Source organism: Podarcis gaigeae (assembly GCF_964106915.1).
Source record: "Podarcis gaigeae genome assembly, chromosome: 12".
NCBI classification, from domain to species: Eukaryota; Metazoa; Chordata; class Lepidosauria; order Squamata; family Lacertidae; genus Podarcis; species Podarcis gaigeae.
This window is the reverse complement of record NC_139688.1, coordinates 28,672,912-28,692,236: the sequence shown is the minus strand read 5'-3', so window position 1 is coordinate 28,692,236 and position 19,325 is coordinate 28,672,912. Positions and strand designations below refer to the sequence as shown.

Below are 19,325 nucleotides of genomic sequence, written 5' to 3'. Positions count from 1 at the left end.
CTTGGCTCGGCGGGGCGGTTTCGCGCAGGTGGGAGGCGCTGCCGACTCCGCGGCTCAATCCGAGGCGGGCGGGGAGGGGGGAAACTTCCTGTTGAACTTGCCGGCTGACAGTCGCCTGCGGACCGTCGGGGGCTGAGCCATGGGGAAGCTGCTGGCACTCGCTGTCGTCGGGGTCCTGGGCGCCCTGATCGGGGAAAGGCTGATGGGATTTCGGTAAGTTGCTCCCTCGGCGCCGCGCTCGGCTTGTTTACTGGCGAAGTAATCCTCGGGTGGGGGACTCGCTCCGGGAGTTCATCGCGTTCAGATGGAGGTTCACTCCGCATAGGATCGGGCTGCCCCTGTTGCCTTTAACCCTCTTGCGGGGCTGGAGGGAGGAAGCGAGGCGCAAAAGGAGGCGCAGGCAGGCGTTAGATCCGACTGTGCTCTTTGGTTTGGGGATCTGCCGTTCGGTTCCCTTTCGTCCCCTCGCTCGCTTGCTCACGGTGCCATCCTGCGATTTCAGTGGCGCGCTTTACCGCCAGGGAAAACGTGGGCAGCAGCAGCAGGATCGCAGCCGAAAGCTGGTCCCTGGCCGTCAGAGCCCCGCTGAACTCCGCGGGGCTCTCCTCGGAGTTAGGAGCCATAGGATCGCGGCGCTGCAAGTGGCTGGGATTCTGCAGCCTCCTCTGCGCGTTTAGAAGGAAACGCAGCAGCAAAAGCGTAAATTTTGGGGCCGTCTGATCCAGGCGTTAAAAAAGAAAAGAAGAAAACGGTTCCTAAGACGTGTGATTCAAAACTGAGGGAGCTCGCTGCTTTCCTGGCTTCTGGCCCTCTTGTTTTAAAGAGAAGAATTCAGGACCAACTGCCTTGTTGGGCCCTGGGAAAGTTTCCTCCGCTAAATTAGGTTAGAACGTGGTGGGGGTTCGGCTGGAAGCCTCGACCCTTTGTTTAGCCCTAGCGCCTAGATTCTCCGGGCAAGATATATAATGTCATCTCAATGTCTTCTGCCCCTCCTAAAATAGCGGGTCGGCTGCTGCTTGCTTGCATTTCATCCCTGGTGTGGGCAGAACAAGGCACTGAGGCTCTCTTTGTTTCCCAAAGAATGGAAGTGGGGGAAGGGGAGGGGATGCTTAACTCATTATCTGCCAGTTTCCCCAATTTTAACAGGTTATTCTTCTCACTTCCTCCCCTTGGGCTCCAGAATTTGAAAGTAAGCCCAGCTGGTAGGGAAATGGCCTCTTCCTATCTGCTGGAGAGAATTGACAGCAATCCGCCTAAAATTCAGTTTGGGGAAAGGGTTAAGCACTCCCTCCCCCCAACACCCCTTGCAGCACACAAGAAGCTACTCTACATTCATGAGGTTTGGGGAAGTGTCTTTGCTGCAACCATGTCAAGTTCTGCACTGACTAAGCTTTGCTGCTACTCTTGGCAAAATTCATTACACAGTTGAGGTAGAGGTAGCGAGAGAACTAAACCCATTTGTGGCCCCCAATGAGCCAAGGCTGTTGCAAATGTACTTGTTTGCATCTTCTGCTCAACGCATGTATGAGCGTAGCAAATCTTGAGTTTATATATGCAGTGGCGTAGCATGGGTTGTCAGCACCCGGGGCAAGGCAAGTAATTTGCACCCCCTAACCCGTGGATTTGCGCCCCCTAACCCGTGGATTTGCGCCCCCTAACCCTAACCCCCAGATGTTGCGCCCGGTGCGGCCGGCCCCCCTGCACCCCCACGCTACGCCACTGTATATATGCATACTTACTTTTATTTGTATGATGCCTTTCTGCAGTTTAAACCATGCCGAAGGCAGCTTACAGCCTGAAAAATACATAACTATGACATAACACAGGTAGTCATAAACAATAAACAAAAGATTAAAAAATGCACAACTATTTCCACCACATAAATCCCAAGATCTAAAATAAAGACATGGATAAAACCAGCAACAACCCCCCAACAGCACCCTAACCCAAGAGTTTGTTCAGCTTTTGCAGCTGGAGTCAGTCAAGCCAGCTGGAAAATGGCCAGCAAGGTAGGGAACAGGTCTTCAGGACTCACAGCCAAGATGGAGTGTGCTTTAAGAGTGCTTTAAATGGATGAGAACACACACACTGTAAGTCTTGAGACTGCACCAAGCATTAAAAAGTGTTCTTATACAATTTTACGGGCATGGTGAACCATGGAAACTGTAGTTCGTTGTTGGAAATAGCTCTGTGCAGTCAGCACCCTTAGCAAACTACTGTTCCCAGTATTATTTGGGAAGAGTGCTTTAAATGTATGGTGTGGATATGACTGCCTCAGTCGTACATAAAGCTGGGGGTGGGTTAATAGGAGGGAAGTCTGGTTTTTAAGAGCAAAGGGGGCATACAGAAGGAAATGGCAGGCCTTCCTTGTTCCTGTGGGTTGCTTTCTCACGCAGTTTTCCTTTAACTGGATTCCTGCGCTGGAAGTGGGAGTGCCTGGGCAAAAAATCACCAGTTTCATATTTCATATTACTTTGCAGGGCTGAGTTGCAGTTACTTATGTACTTTGTCTTGTGTTTGGAGTAATAAGACTCTCTGTTCTGGCTGAGGGACAAAGGTTGTTAAATGTCAACCTTCTGAATGGTGCATAAATGTAATATAAACTAATTATGAAGCCAGCATCTATTTTGGTTTATGAGTAAGCACTCTGCTAATTGGACAGTTAATTGGAAGGAAGAGGTTTGCGGTCCTCTGGGCTTGGTGGGGGGGGGGGGTTGGAGGGGAAGAAAAGGGATATCCATTTATTTGTTTTTAATTTTTGTCCCTGTTTCTTGATCTGCAGACACTTTGCTCTGTGATATCCCTAGTGATCTGGCATGAATGCTCTTTGGTTTGCAAACTAACCTCTCGGTGTTAATGCACTCTTGTCAACAGCCAATGACAACCTTCATTTCCAGTTTGACCAGGGAGCATAATTTGCAATAATGCTTGCCATAGTTCTCTGTAGAGAATTATTTGTTAAGACCTCTTGGTTGCAAATGTGTAGAATAAGGCAGCCAAACATCCCCAAACTTAAAACATTTGCCTTAAAATGGGTCCCATTCATTTTAGTTCATTCATTACACTTGCATGTATGTTTGGGTTGCTAACTAGCTATCTCGCAGGATTACACATGGCGGAAAATTATAAGAGGGCATAATAAACAAACATAGCCAGGGAAACCTGCAGTTAAGGAAATAACAATGGCATCGTATTTTACTTTTGTAAACCTGGACAGCAACAAGCAGTTTTCTTTTTCATACAACCAGCTACCCGCCTTCAGATAACAGTTTTATATGCTACACAATTTGGGTTTGAATGAGGAATATGGAGTTTTTCATTGCTCAGCAGTGGTGGGTAAGTGTACTGTTGTCACAGCTGGAATCAGCATAATTCAAATAGCTGCACATCAGTGATACTGAGGCCCCGTTATTCTGTTGCAAACTGCAGACGGATCACATAGGCTTCCCACTCCAGCGGGAAGATATTAAGCCAAGACTGCATATTTGTGTTACTGATGAGAGCATTTATGCAAGAAGTAACTCCCGGTGCGTGTTCAGAGGAAACAAAACTAGTTGTGCAAAATCCTTCCTAGCGAGGATGAACCGTATCAAAACACAATAAATATAATGGGGTGTTCATGGGGAGTTGAAAAGCGTTGCTGCAATACAAAAGATTTTTTAAAAAGGTTAGGATGCAAACATTCCTTACTAGGGTGAAGAACGAAGAGATGACACCCAGGTTTATTTCCAAGTAAATGTACAGTGGTAAAAAGGTAAAGGTAAAGGTACCCCTGCCCGTACGGGCCAGTCTTGCCAGACTCTGGGGTTGTGCGCCCATCTCACTTAAGAGGCCAGGGGCCAGCGCTGTCCGGAGACACTTCCGGGTCACGTGGCCAGCGTGACAAAGCTGCATCTGGTGAGCCAGAGCCGCACACGGAAACGCCGTTTACCTTCCCGCTGGTAAGCGGTCCCTATTTATCTACTTGCACCCGGAGGTGCTTTCGAACTGCAAGGTTGGCAGGCGCTGGGACCGAGCAGCGGGAGCGCACCCCGCCGCAGGGATTCGAACCGCCGACCTTTTGATCGGCAAGTCCTAGGCGCTGAGGCTTTAACCCACAGCGCCACCTGCGTCCCAAAAAATGTACAGTGGTACCTCAGGTTAAGTACTTAATTCGTTCCAAAGGTCCATACGTAACCTGAAACTGTACTTAACCTGAAGCACCACTTTAGCTAATGGGGCCTCCTGCTGCTGCCGCACCGCGAGAGCACGATTTCTGTTCTTATCCTGAAGCAAAGTACTTAACCTGAAGCACTATTTCTGGGTTAGCAGAGTCTGTAACCTGAAGCGTATGTAAGCTGAAGCGTATGTAACCTGAGGTACCACTGTACATTGAATCTTTGGTTAAAGTGCCATGGAAATGTACTGTATACTCATTTCAGGTTATTTACACTGTGACAAGAGGCCTTTGCAGTGCAAGCCTGCTATGTTGCAATCTTGCTAACACAGCAGTAAAGTGGAGGTAGATATTGAAGTTGTAACAAAAAAAAAAAAAAGAATTGGGGCAAGGCAAAGGGATAGCAACTATTGTCTGGAGACTGCTGTGCAATAGAGCATGGGCAGCCATGGTTTTGTCTGTTGTATTCTATTAATGTGGTCCTTCCAGCAGATAGCAATGTTAGGAATCCCTGGAAGTATTTTCTGTGAAATATTTATTGAGACATCATCAGGGACTCCTGTGTGAGGGAGCATAGCTCTCCTCAGCTAATCTGCATGGAAGCAGGTTGTGTCGCTTGGTGGGTGAGAGAGAGAGAGATTGTGGGGAGGACCTGCCCGCTTCTGTTCTGACCCCTTGGGGAGCTGGCAGTAGGTAACTGCAGACCTCAGGCCAGAAATGGCCAGCCACCGCTGATTTAAACCATATCTGACAGCTGTCCATCCAATTCCTTCTTGAAACTTCTAGGGGGGAAATTCCACAGAGTCCTCCATTGCCTAATTGAACTGAACCAGGAGGTCCCCCCCCCCCCGACAGCCATTGTAAGAGCACAGTTGACTGGGGAGATCTCTTATGCAAGCCCCACTAAATTGAAAGCAAGCTGTGCAGGAGTACCCTTCTGTAGCTTCCATTCATTGCAGTGAGGTAGGAGATCTTTCCTCTTGGGTTGTACCCTAAGCGATCATTGTTCTAACCTGAGCCCACCGTATTTTGCCTGTCCTTTAGGTGATCTTATAATGCCTTGTCCAGTCTGCCCTTGGGCAATCTCTTTAAATATTTGAGAAGTTTTCCCTTTAAACCATTGATTGTCCAAAACAAACATTTCCCAAGTCTTTCAATGTAGTTTGTTCCAACTGCTTGAGCCACAAAGCTCACTAGCATCAGCCACCTCGGTCTAACATGTCTCACAGGGTTGATATCTCTTCATTTAAAGCACATTTGGAGCACATTATTTCCTTCAAGGAATTCTGGGCACTGTAGTTTGTTAAGGGTTCCTGGGAATTGTAACTTTGTGATGGGTAAACTACCATCCCCAGAATTGTCTGAGGAAAAGAATGAGCTTCCAATGTGCTTTAGCGTTCTACTGTGTCCACAGGGTTACACTGAAACAATCATGGGTTGGATTGTCACCATTTGCATTGCTCATACCTGAATTATCTCTGCTGGTTGCTACCACTCAAACTGTGGAGACCAAATAAATTAAATTAAAAAATTATTTGTCCAGAGGCACCTTAGAGACCAACTAAGTTTGTTCTGGGTAGAAAGCTTATACGCAGAACAAACAAAGTTGGTCTCTAAGGTGCTACTGGACAAATAATTTTTTAATTTATTTCGACTGTGTCAGACCAACACGGCTACCACCTGAATCTAAAATTGTGGAGACTAAAAGCTGCAGTTGGACCTAGGCAATGAATGCAGTCCAAAGTGCCAATGCTCTTTCTTGTGCATTGGCATAAAAATGCCAATTAACTGTGGCTTTCCATTTCCCAAGAGATCTTCAATGAGATTTTGTACACAACATGCATTTAAAGCACATTTCCCCCTGCCCCAAAGTATCCTGGGAACTGTAGTTTGGCAAGGGTGCTGGGAAGTGCAGCTTTGTGAGGGATAAACTACAGTTCCCAGGAATCTTCAGGGTGTGTGTGTGCTTTTAATATGCTTTAAATGTATGGTGTGCACCTGAGGCAGTCTGTGATCTGTATGAACTGACTAACCTGAATGTGATTCACCACCCAAGCGGAAATTTGTTCTGCAATAGAAGGAAAGTCATATACGGTAATCACTGCCATTGCTGGCAATCTTTTAGTTATGTTAATTCGAAGAGAGTAAAATTTCAGTGTGCATCAGCTTGGCCTATTTAGCTTTCTTGTTTTACTTTTGTTTGTTTAGTAGACAAAGCTATTTTTGTGTATGGAAACTTTCACAATTTGCAGTTGACACCCATTCATTGCTACAAATGAACTTATGAAGCTGAAAATATTCGGAGCGGGGAGTGGGGAGGTATGGAAAACACTCTGCCCTACATGACTGCTACCAAGTGAGATGGTCCTTTAGTTTAAAGCAGGCTTCCACAACCTCAGCCCTCCAGATGTTTTTGACCTACAACTCCCAGGATCCCTTGCTAGCAGGCCCAGTGGTCAGGGTTGATGGGAATTGTAGTCTCAAAACATCTGGAGGGCCGAGGTTGAGGAAGTCTGGTTGAAAGCCTTTTCAAAGGTCCTTTAATACATGCATTGGATGGCACAACATGCAATAAAGCTAAGCAGGGTGTGGCTGATTCCTCCTACCTTTTCCAAGTTTTCCTAGCTTCCAAATCATGTTTTCAATGGCACTATTAAGTCAATACTGATGGTGTTGCCTATTCAGCAGTGGGCATTGGGGAACACTGTGACACCATAGGAACAGGGGTGTTTCCTTTGCTACTGCTGCTGGGAGCTGAGCTTAGCACCATATCTTGCAATCTTCTGCTCACCATGCTACAAACCTTCGGGAAAGATAAAGGCAGACACGGGTGTGTGGTGTACTGACATGTCCTAAAATGATTCCCCCCTGCAACGGTTCCTCATTGGCTTCAAAAAGGCAGTTCTAGTCTCTGCAACAGAAAACATCTGGGTCTCCTTAAAACAATGGCAGCTCATAAAATCATGAAATCGAAGGGCACAATAGTTCTTGGTTTCGGAAGTACTGGATGAAAAAGACACTCAGGGGCTTAGAACTGTTTTTGGTGTTTGTTGTTTTTTTGGTAAGACAGTCCCTGCCCTCAGGCCCATGGTCTTAAAAAGACTTGACACATGGAAGAAAGAAGGAATGGGAGGGAGAAGGGAGGGGAAAAACAAGCTCCGAAACAAATTATTAAAGTTAAAGCCAGTGTCAGTTGCAGTTCTGACTGTCCTGCCCTCATTAAAGAGCAGTCCTTTCCCTGAAGCACTCTTCTGTGAGATGCACTGCACACACACACACTCTCACACACATACACCCTGGTGATGGCTTAGTATCTAAGCCAAGGGTAGGCAACCTAAGGCCCGGGGGCCAGATGCAGCCCAATTGCCTTCTCAGTCTGGCCCGCAGATGTTCCGGGAATCAGCGTCTTTTTACATGGGCAGAATGTGTCCTTTTATTTTAAATGCATCTCTGGGTTATTTGTGGGGCATAGGAATTTGTTCATTCCCCCCTCCCCAATATAGTCCGGCCCACCACATGGTCTGAGGGACGCTGGACCGGCCCACAGCTGAAAAAGGCTGCTGACCCCTGATCTAAGCCTTCAGTCCTCTACCCACTTAGCCGAGAACAAACCTTGTTGAACTCAACGGGACATAATTTTGAGTACACATGTTTAGGACTGCTCTGCAAGACTCAAGGCATTTCTGGATTAATCATGCCATTTATATCCAGCTTATACTGACTGGGCCGGTGGGAGGGAAGCTCGCTGGAAGTAGGGAGCATTCCATTCCAGCCAAAGGAGTTATAAGTGTCATCTGAATGGAGGTAGAATTTGGTAATGAACCCATCAGAAAGGCTATAGGGAGGAATGCATGCACCAAAGCCCTTTGGGGAGAGGGGCACAATGCCTTTAAATGTGAATAGTTGACCAGTCTGAGCCCAAGGTACCAGTTCTGGGGAGCAAACACAAGAGAGGGCTGTTCTCTTTGCCCTGTGAGTGGACTTCCTGGAGGCATCTGATGGCTCACTATGACTAGATGGGGCAGATTTGGTAGGGCTCTGCTTTTGCTCTTCCATAATTCCCATTTTAAGTCTACGTTTATATTTGCTTTCTCCTCCAGACATAGATTGTGTGCCTCGCGAGAATATAAACCGAAGCGGCTCCCAAACTGTCACCTTATAAAAGGAATTGGTAGGTCTCCTCCATGCTTTTGTTTGCGTTTATTCCCTCCGAATTCTCTTTTCTCCATCCTTTCTATGCCTATTTATATAACCCTCTTTCCAGAGGGATTTACATCGTCTCAATTTTTGTACTTGGCTTTGTTTTTAGAGGCGCTTCATTAGTATTATTGTTACGTAAATAGTATTTATATGGAATTGTGCAGAAAAGAACAGAGATTGGGTCTGCAGGCTGGTTGTGAAAACTAAATTGGGTATCTTCAGCCTTCTCAGACTCAGGAGCCACGTTTAATTCCAAGATCCATTTGGGGACCTATTTCCTATTTTTCTTACCATATATTTGCATGCATGATAGTCGTGCTCCTGTTGCATCCCACCTTGGGTCAGGCTGCAGTCCATCAGCTGAAGACCAGTGAAGTAAATGACCATGCAGGGACCTTAGCTCAATTAGTGGAGGGCATTCTTTGCATTATTACTATTATTGTTGATTTATTAATTGCCTTCTAAAACACCGTCTCAAGGCAATTTACGATAATTAAAAGCCGTTAAAGGCACAAAGCAAAAGACACATTTAAAACAAGACTTAAAACCCTTACAGGTGGGCATTTGTGGTAAAGACCCATTCATTCAGCTGGCATGCCAAGCAGCCCAGGGCTGATACCTGATATTTCCAGTTTAAGCCCTTCTATAGGAGACTCTGAAGAAGCATCCCTGAATGGGATGCTGGCTGAGGCTGATGGTAGTTGTAATCCAGCAACCTTGGCACAAATCAGCCACCTCTGGTGTAGACGATACACAGTCTTGACTAGGCCACTTCCTATGATATTTTGTTTTTATTGACTTGGTCGCACACTTGAAATCCAGGGGGAACTAGTACTCTATAAATGCTTACCCTTTCTTAAAACCACCAGAGTACCAATTTGAACCGACACTCTTGAATTGGCCCTCTGTAATCCTCTTGGATCTGCTGGCAACATGCCTTAGACAGGGACGGATTCTGGAAGCTGTCGGGGACACGATTGACTCAAGAGATGTTGAAATGACAGCTGAAGTTGTTCCTGTCTCACATCAATAATGTAATCAAATGATGAGAGTTGGCATATGCCAAAAGTATACTGTATTGGGGATGGGACTCCTCTCTAAATCGTCATTCCCTCAACGCCTTCCAGATGTTTTGGATTACAACTCATGTCACCCCCAACTATTAGCCATGCTGCCTGGGGTGGATAAGAATGGTAGTTCAAAACATCTGGAGGGCACCATGTTAGGGAAGCCTGCTCTAAGCTGTAGTTCTTGTACAGAGGCTCAAACATTTGGTGCAGTTGTTGCAAGCTTGACCTAAGGTAAGGATTGAGGAATGCATTCTTCCTTAGCGGCTGAGGCCAGCTGCACACTCTATGCAGCAAACATAGTTTTTGTGTGTGCATTGGTATTGCCACAGATGCACCCCCTTATGCACATGCCCGAGGACCCTGTCTCTGGAGATTCCTCCACTTCTGAATGCATGTTTCCCCCACTTTCCATGTCTGCTGAGGAAACACCAATCTACATACAGCAGCTGTGTTTGCCACAAAATATTAATTTTTTGGTTATGTTTTTTAACCCATGTTTTCCTCCAAGGAGATCATTATGGCATGCACTCTTCCTTCCCCCTTCCTTTTTTAAATCTTTACAACAACCCTGTGAGGTAGTTTGGCCTGACAGACAGTGACTGGCTGAAGATAACCCAGAGAGTTTAGCCTGGGCCTTCCAAGTCCTAGTTTTGACATTCCAATCATTACAGGTTCTGGTACCAAGGTGAGCTACACCTAGCGTGAGTCCCTTACAAGTTCAAATTCTTATATAACTAGTCATTCTTGGCAGTAAAAGAACACTGAAATATTTGTTTTGTTTTATTTTAGCACTGTGGTTTGCTCTGTATGGACTGATATTTAGGTGTTTCACTATTTTTTCTTCTGGCAAAACCACAATAATAATACCTTCAGTATTGAATAATACCAGACTTCCCACACCCCTTATTTCAGAAGGCAGGCTGTTTGCAGGGTGTGGCAGGGCTGAGCGTTTGCCAGGGTCCTGAGATTAGCAGAGGGTCTGCTGCCTGTTCTTTCAACTCTTGACAAGAAAGTCAGATGTTGCCTAAGGGGTTTATCAGTGTGTGCCTCAGCTAAGTTCAGGGAGCCTACTGAGGGTGCTGACTCAGCATCGCTGGAGGGTGATATTCTGAGCACACTGGCATTGTGTGCCAGCGGGAGAGGTTTCAACTTGTGCACGATAAGAGCTGTGACAACTTGTGTGCTCCTAATGCCGATGCAGAGCAAACATGTCAGCAGATAGAGCCAAGCCCCAAGATCTTCACAAGAGCCTTGGCCTATGCAACACACCCTCCCCCTGGCACATTTCCCAGCTGAAGGTTAGCTAGCCTCTCAGCCATTCCTCTCCATTGCATTTGCTTTTTGTGGATGGGCAAAGATCACCATAGCAACCAGAGCCTTTTGCAGCTTCCAGCCGCAGATAAAAGAGAATTTAGCACTGGCCCAGCTTGTTGCCTCTGAATTCCTGTCTCTCCTTGGCGTGGGGTTCTGAGTAACAGTTTGGTGGGGCTGTTCTCTCATTGCTTCCATGGTGCATGTTTCTTACACACGTGTAAGGTGCAGTGACTCAGAATAATGCAGTCTATGTCCCAGTACTTTAAAAGAAGCAACCTTGTACTCTATTGCATTGTATGGATGTGTCTGAGCAAGATCTTTCTTCTTTTTTTCCTTTGCAGAAACTGGCTCCGAAGATATTGACATACTTCCTAATGGCCTGGCTTTCATTAGTTCTGTAAGTTATCCCAGCAGCCTTGTCTTTCAGGGAAGGCTGGGCTTGCGTTTGCAATGCACCGAAGGAATACTTGAAAATTGCAGGCCAGATCTATTCTATTCCCACACAAACACACCCCTTGTTTTCAACAGAATGCCTTTCACGCTGTACGTAACTGGGCAGAATGCAGGGGTACTCATTAGAGACTGATGGTTAGAGGGTGCAAGGGTGGGCTTGAAGATTAGGTCACCATTACTAGCCTTCCCCCACCACCCCAGCATGCTAAGAGGCTAAAAGCCACTTAGTAGTGTAAAATAAATAAATAAAACAAAGCCTTCTCCCAAGTGGACTGGTGCAGCAGGGCTGGGTTCCCCCCTACATGGTTTCTCTACTGACCACACAGTAAGGCATTGAGGGATAATGTAATCCATCTATTGGTGGAATTTAGGGGAAGCCCTAATAAACCTGGACTACATAGCTATTTTGGGACGTGGGTGGCACTGTGGGTTAAACCACAGAGCCTAAGACTTGCTGATCAGAAGGTCGGCGGTTCGAATCCCCGTGATGGCCAATGCTAAATCCCATTGCTTGGTCCCTGCTCCTGCACACCTAGCAGTTCGAAAGTACGTCAAAGTGCAAGTAGATAAATAGGTACCACTCCGGCGGGAAGGTAAACTGCGTTTCCGTGTGCTGCTCTGGTTTGTCAGAAGTGGCTTAGTCATGCTGGCCACATGACCCGGAAGCTGTACGCCAGCTCCCTCAGCCAATAAAGCGAGATGGGTGCCGCAACCCCAGAGTCGGCCACGACTGGACCTAATGGTCAGGGGTCCCTTTACCTTTACATAGCTATTTTAAAGCAGCAATGGCTAAACTGTGGCCGCCTGGCTGTTGCCGGACAGGAGCTCCTATCAAACCCAGCCAGCCAGTGCAGCCCATGGTTAGGGATGATGACAGTTGTGGTTCAGCAACATTTGGAGGACCACAGCTTAGCATTTCAGTGAATATCCAAGGAAAACAGATGAGTTATGAAAACATCTCTCTGAGATCTTCCTAACCCTTCATGTGACAAAAGGCCTGCTTTCTTTGTTTGCAAAGGGTTTGAAATACCCCGGAATAGTATCGCTTGCCCCTAATAAAAGAGGAGAAATACTTCTTATGGATCTAAAAGAAGACAATCCTCGACCTGTTGAGCTGAGAATCAGCCGGGGGTTTGATCTGGCATCCTTTAACCCTCATGGGATCAGCTTATATATTGATGATGGTAAGTAGATTTGCCCATAAGGAAGGCTGATAAAACAGTATTTATTCTGTTTATTGTTTCACATCTGTAGCCATTCCTTCCTCTCCCTAGACGGGGCAGCTGCTGAGAGCTGCTTCATTTCCCCGTATACGTTCTCCATAGGTTCACTCATACTTCATTGCTTGTTTTGTCAGACTCATTCAGTTTTTGCCTTTCCCTAGATGACACTGTGTACCTCTTTGTCGTAAATCACCCACATCAGAAGTCAACGGTAGAGCTATTTAAATTCGTGGAGGACGACAATTCTCTGGTGCACTTGAAAACGATCAAACACGAGCTTCTGCCAAGGTATATAATATCTAAAACAATTCTGTCTCCTTTGAAGAGCCCGTTTTAATTTATGCCAAGCACTCTGTACAATATGCAGAACAGCTACTTATTACTTGCAAGTTGGACCTGCAATGAAATGTTGCGCCATGCAGGATCCCTGCCCAGGGTTCCATTTTGCCCTTGGTTTTCAGTTGTCAGCATTCCACGCTCACTGGGCATGTTCAGCCCTGATTAAGGGTTTTACTGCAGAGTTTTGTTTATACTGCAAGCTTCAGGTTCCCCACTGCCTGCCCTCCTGCACCCTCTGTTGGCTGATACCTCCCTCCTGTGTGTGGATGGTACCATTTTGTCTGAATAAGGTCTGGCACTCAAGGGAACTGAGATCACTCTTGGCTTGCTTGATGGTATGGTATGCAATTGTGAATGCTCATACGCAGACTTGTGCCTTCCAGATGTTCTGGATTCTGACTCCCATCAGCCCCAGCCAGCAAGGATGATAGGAGTTTTGTTCCAAGAACATCAGGAGGACAACAAGTTAGGGAAGACAAGTGGAAAACTGAATAAGCCTGCCTGCCTGTAAACCTTGCCATGTCTGGTATACAACTTGCTATGTCTCTACATAGCAGCTTAGGTGACAACCGTATTTTTATTTACTCTTCTCCTTTTTTCGTCCTAGTGTGAATGATATTGTGGCTCTGGGTCCTGACAGTTTCTATGCCACCAATGACCACTATTTCACAGAGCTCATCTTGATCTACTTGGAAACATTCATAGGCCTTACCTGGACAAATGTTGTCTACTACAGTCCGAAAGAAGTTAAAGAAGTGGCGTCAGGATTTTACTCTGCCAATGGCATTAACATTTCACCTGACGGGAAGTAGGTATCTTGCAGGTGGCGTGGCTTATACGCCGTAAAGGTATTTTTTAAAATAAAATAAAATATTGCTCTCCTTTAGTCAATGCAGTCTTCAAAGAGGCTAACATAAATACAGGAAAGAGAGTTCAGATTTAAGCACAGTTTTAAAACCCCCCACATACATTACAACAACTAAAGAAAGAGCAGTAATGGGTAATAAATGTAAACGGCAGCAATGGGGTCCTCATCATGCCCTGATATTTCTGATAACTTTTATCTTGGCAATAAAGTGAACAAACAGAAGGTACAACTCATTGTCTCTTGGTTTAAGCTGTAATTCATCTGAGTGTCTACATTGCACGATAGCATTTCACTGTTAATATTTAAATTGACTTATCTGGGTCTATGTTTGTACTAGCTTTGGGTCCCAGCCAGTGGATAGTAACCCTTCTTTACTCACATGAGTTATTTGGAGGGTTTTCCTCCTCTCCCCCCTGGAAACAAATCTTCTACTGTACCAACTAAGGGAGGAATTCAACATAGAGCTAAGCAAATTTTCCACTGCTTTTCACTGACAGAGCGATCTGCCTTCTCCTGCCCCAGCTGACAGGCTGTCCTCCTGACACACATGCCCGAGCCAGTGGGAAAGGGGGGGGGGGAGAGCTGAAATCCTTGTGTGGGCTTCTGCTGGTGGGAACCCAGGCCAGTGAAGAAGCTTGAGGAAGGCAGGACACCCCTTGATAATCTTTTGCAAGTGTGGCGAACCTTTGGCCTTTTGGATATTGTTGAACTACACCCCCCGTCCTCCCCACTGGCATGGATAACAGTCAGGGATGAGAGATGTAGCCCAGCACATCTGGAGAGCCAAAAGTTCCCCACCACTGCTGCATGGAAAGCTTTTTCACTTGAGCTCCAAGCAGAAAATCCAAGAAATGCCTATGTGATTCTCACGGAGTTGGGTGGGTGGCAGTCCCTACAGTGGTCCTCTGAAATATACTCAGAGTCCTGTAGTGATTTCATGCTCTTTATTGCAGCTTGTAAAACAGTGATTGAATTGCCCCCCAATCCTCAGGCTTTTATATACATTATTTACACAATGAGTCCCGTCTGATTGGCTGATTCTGCTTCCCCCCTGGAGCCTGATTGGTCTTTCCTGCAGGCCAATCAGCTGTTGCATTATAGGATCCTCCCAGCCTAATAGGCTGATTAACTTCTTCCTGGAGCCTGATTGGTCTAGGATCCAAGGTTACATAACATCCTCCATTTGTCCAAGCACATTGCGTTTTCCAGAGCTGTTTTTAGAACAGCGTCAATCAGCAGAGTGTGGGTTGGTTCTTGTTGACATTAAAGTAATAACACTTTCTGCTTCTTTTCCAAACAGATGCTTCTTTTTAAAAAAGAAATCTGATGGGCACACAACTGTTTTTTAGTTGCTAGCCCTGCTTGCTAAACTAATGTGGTGTTTGTTTTCCTGAAATGTAATAACTAAAGTGCTAATGTCATACTTGACATCAACCTTACCGTGAAAATGAAGTGATGGATTAACTTTTAAATGTGCTAAATCAATGTGTGAGCAATGTGTGAATGATAAGGACTCTTCTCCCCACCCCACTCACATACTTCTATTTAGGTTAGAAAAATAAAATAACTGTTTCTTATATAATTGATAGTGGATCCCCTCCCCCCCAAATGTACTAAGTGCACATTTCCCTGTTTGCATGAACTAGCCTTGTACCAGAACAGCCCCTCCTCCTTCCCCCTCTCATCAAATCAAATGGTGTTGCATCTGAATGGTTTGTTTGTGCAAACCATAGTTTGGATATAACAGCAAACCATCATTCTCCCCTCCAAAAAGAGGAGGCATGCAGAGTGCATGAGCCCACAATACTGTTCCAATCCAGAATACCGTTGTTTGAGAGCATGCTCTCCAATTGAGATGGGTTAGCAAGGATGAATATAGGGAGAACTGTCTGGTGGTTCTTCAGGATCTTTGGTTTCCTTGCTGTTTCGAGGAATACATAGGTAACATCCCATTTATTTAGTTATCCATTGCATTTATATACCGCCTTTCTGCCAAGACACCCAAAGCGGTTTGCAACCTTAAAGTACTAAGACAGATTATATAGCATGTAAAATTGAATCAGGGAAGGGACAGTCCAACTGGAGCAGTCCGCGGTGTTGCCTGTGCTTGCCTCCCTCATCCTAGGGATGAATCTCTAGGATCAGTTACCACAAGGCAAGGGTGGAGAATCTGTGGCCTTCCAGATGTTGTTGGACTTCCATCAGCCCAGCCAACATGGACAATGTTCAGGGATGGTAGAAGCTGGGAGTAGTTCATCAGCATCTGGAAGGCCACAGATTTCCCACCCCTGCCATAAGTAAACTTATTGCTATTTTAGGAATTTCCCAGAGGAAGGAAGGAGGACTACACAAATTAGTATATCCCCCCACCTAAAAAAAAACTTGGCACTGTATATCACCAGGGCAGTCTGTTTTGAGCTCCTCTTATTAATGCATTCATGAAATATTTCATTGTGTTCCAAGCCAAAGTTATTTTCTTACCTGTAGCTAAAAAGGCATTCATGAAAGAGACTTTCACCTGTTTAATTTAATTTCAAGGTATGTCTATGTTGCTGACTTGTTCGGTCTAAGCATTCACATCTTCGAAAAGCATGAGAATTTGAGTTTAACTCCTCTGAAGGTAAGCCATGGCCAGTTTAGAAATGAGACTAATGCAGGTATGCTGAATATCTGAAACCACGGATTTTAGGCTGTTCTCCACACACACCCATTGATATTATTTTATGTTTAGAATGTGCGTGCATGCATACTCATCTGTTTGTTATCTTTAGTGAAGCCTTTGCAACCTGGATGCTTCTCATGTGTTATACTCCTCCTCCTCCCGTTTTAAATTTTGGAGATTTAATTTATGTTTTAAATTTTGCATATTGCGTACCTTGTTGTTGTAAGCCACTTCGAGACAAGTGTGGTGAAAAGCGAGATGTACATTTTTAAATGTATAAATAAAAATATATTTTTTAAGTGTGTTGTCAGGCAAACAATGCTAGCTATGGGTAAAAGAATGTATTTTCAACATTGCATATGTCAGCTGTAAGCTTTACTTACACATTGTGTGGCTTTTTCTGGGTGCTTCAGATATTGCCGGTCGACACTCTAGTTGACAACATATCGGTCGATCCTTCCACTGGAGACCTTTGGCTGGGATGCCATCCCAATGGCATGAAACTCATTTCCCATGATCCAGAAAACCTTCCTGGTTCAGAGGTTAGTAGGAACTATTTTGGCAAGATGTGTGATAAAATGTGTGGAAGCTTTTCAGCCAGCATAAATGAGAGCATGGTGATTGACTTTGTCCCTGCAGATGTTGTTAGGCTACTCTAGTCATCCCTGACCATTGGCTGTGCTGGTTTGGAGATGAAGTCCAACATCAATGGGGGTGGGGGGCAGTAAAACACTCTGGAATGAGATGGTATTCATCCTTAGCAAGAAGATTCTGCCTTAAATTTGACAGGAGGACCTTTTTAGTTCTTTAAACATATTTTGAACAGTTTTCAGACCAAACTTGTGTTAATGTGGAATTTTTGAAGTGGTGACAGAAGGCAGCCTCGTGACTCATTAGCACAGATTTTATAGCATGTGTCAGACTAGCTGATGTTATTCTTCACAATTTTTCAGGTCCTACGTATCCAGGGCATCCTTTCTGAGAAGCCTGTAGTCACCCAAGTGTATGTCGACGACGGGTCAATAATCCAGGGGTGCTCAGTTGCAAACGTATACGACAATCAGCTGATTATCGGCACCGTGTTTCACAGAGCTCTTCGCTGTGAACTGTAGTTTGCTCATCCTGGACTTTGTCACAGCGGAAAAGGTCAGCCTTAATCTGAGCCAAGCTTCCTACCAGATGCAGTTCTCAAATGGCTAACTTCAAAACACTTTGCAATAAAAGTTGACAAGAATGTTCCTGGCCTTCCTCACCCACCACCCACTTCAAGAAGGAGGTAACACAAGGAAAAAATACCTTTTTAAAAAGGAAAGCAGCAACACTGGAAGATTATGTTGACTTCTTTTGACAGTGTAATTTAACAGAGAACCTCAAGTAATGCCTGCATCCATAAAGAAATGGATGCTAATTTGTGATTTTTCTGGATGACCATTGATGACTTTATTGGTGGGAGTGAGTGATTTGTTGGTGGGATGGGGGGAATCAAAGGTAATCCTTAATGACTAATTGATCCTGCTGCTTCTGGAGGATTTGGCTTTCATCTAAAAGGTTCGCAGGGACATTTGAGACCTCATGCATTCTGAGTTGCTCCTCTTCCTGTATCACCTTTTCCACTGTTAAGGAAATCTTTATACTTAGCAATTATGCCTTTCTGTCATTCCTAGGAAGAGGCACATTTAATGCCTGCTTCAAACGTGACCTGAAGAGGGATGGATCTGATTCCACTCCGTCTATAGATTCAGAGCTCTCGCTCTTTCCCTCTCTTTTAAAAAGAGCTATAATTGCACCTATCAGCTGCCCCAAAGGAAGTGGAGATGGGTCTAAATCCATTCCCCACTCCTCTTTCTGAACACCTGATAGGTGCACTGTCTGCATTTTAAAACAAGAATTCCATGTGCCTCCCCAACAGCTGCACCCAGGAGAGGAACCATGTGCAGAGCAGCATTTATTCCTCATCTGGCTAGGAATATGCAAGTGGAAATCCGCATTCCTACACAGATGACACATAGCTGCGTTAGGGTATGACCAAACCTCTCTTTTTCTGAAAAGAGCACCATGCCACTGCCCTGCAGTGCTGTGGGATAATGTCCCCAAACCTCTTCTATATATTTGGAGAGAAGAAGCAGGTGAGCTCAGAGAGAGGAACACGCTTTGCACCCAAAATGACCCAGACTTGATTGCTGGCATCTCCAGGGAAGCATGGGAGATTTCCCAGTTCTGAAACAGTGGCAAGCTGCTGCCATTCAGTGTAGACTCTACTGAGCTACATGGGCCCAGTGGTCTGACTGTATCTCTGTTCTTGGGTTCTTGCCCAAGCACCACCTTTTCAGTCCCAAAGCACAGCTTGCGCTTACTTCACAGTTCATAAGTATAGAAAGTTTTTGTCCCACTGGCAGTTTGCTCATCGGATATTATCTGTGTCATCAAACAGCAGCAGCAGAAGCTGGGTAATGTCTGTCCAAGGGTAGAAGTCTGTTGGGTTTTCTCCTTTCCTTTTGCAGGTGAGAAGGAAAAGTTCTTCCTCACCTTATTAGCAGTAGCCTGGCAATAACGTGGCAGAGAGCCTAGAACAAGCTGTCACCTATGCAATCAACTTTATGCAAGAGGTATAATGCAGGGATATTACAGTATGTTCTACTCCTTTATCGCAGAGGCTGATTTTTAACTTAAAAGTTGGCTGCCAAATGAATTGCTCAACTGTATAGATCAAGTCAATTAGGTTTCTTAATAAAGTAAATAAACAACTTTTGAAACGTTTTTGGATTGTGCTGATCTCAGCCAAATGCATCCTATGAAAATTGCAATCGCAGCAGTCTCTGAAAGACAATCTCAAAGCTACTGGGTTGCCCATCACCCTACGGCAGGGGTCAGGAACCTGAAACCCATGGGCTAAATGTGTCCATCCAGCCAAGCCTCTTTCACCCCCAGCCCTTCAGATCCTGCTGCTTCTCCCTTTGGCAGGCTCCTCAAGTGCTTTTGCCATGTGTGATATGTCCTTGAACTGTGGTCCAGCTGCTTGTGTGCCTGTACGGAGAAGTGG

At 45.4% G+C, this 19,325-nt stretch overlaps 1 protein-coding gene across 1 annotated transcript; it reads left to right on the top strand.

Annotated features, from left to right (window-relative positions):
- Positions 1–72: 72 nt before the first annotated feature.
- On the top strand, positions 73–19,042 carry LOC310828205 (serum paraoxonase/arylesterase 2-like). Its single transcript, XM_083705378.1, has 9 exons — positions 73–213; positions 8,257–8,327; positions 11,082–11,137; positions 12,212–12,377; positions 12,578–12,704; positions 13,363–13,563; positions 16,162–16,243; positions 16,699–16,827; positions 17,239–19,042. The coding sequence occupies exons 1-9, from the start codon at positions 140–142 to the stop codon at positions 17,395–17,397; spliced, it is 1,065 nt and encodes a 354-aa protein (XP_083561504.1). The 5' UTR covers positions 73–139; the 3' UTR covers positions 17,398–19,042.
- Positions 19,043–19,325: the final 283 nt, after the last annotated feature.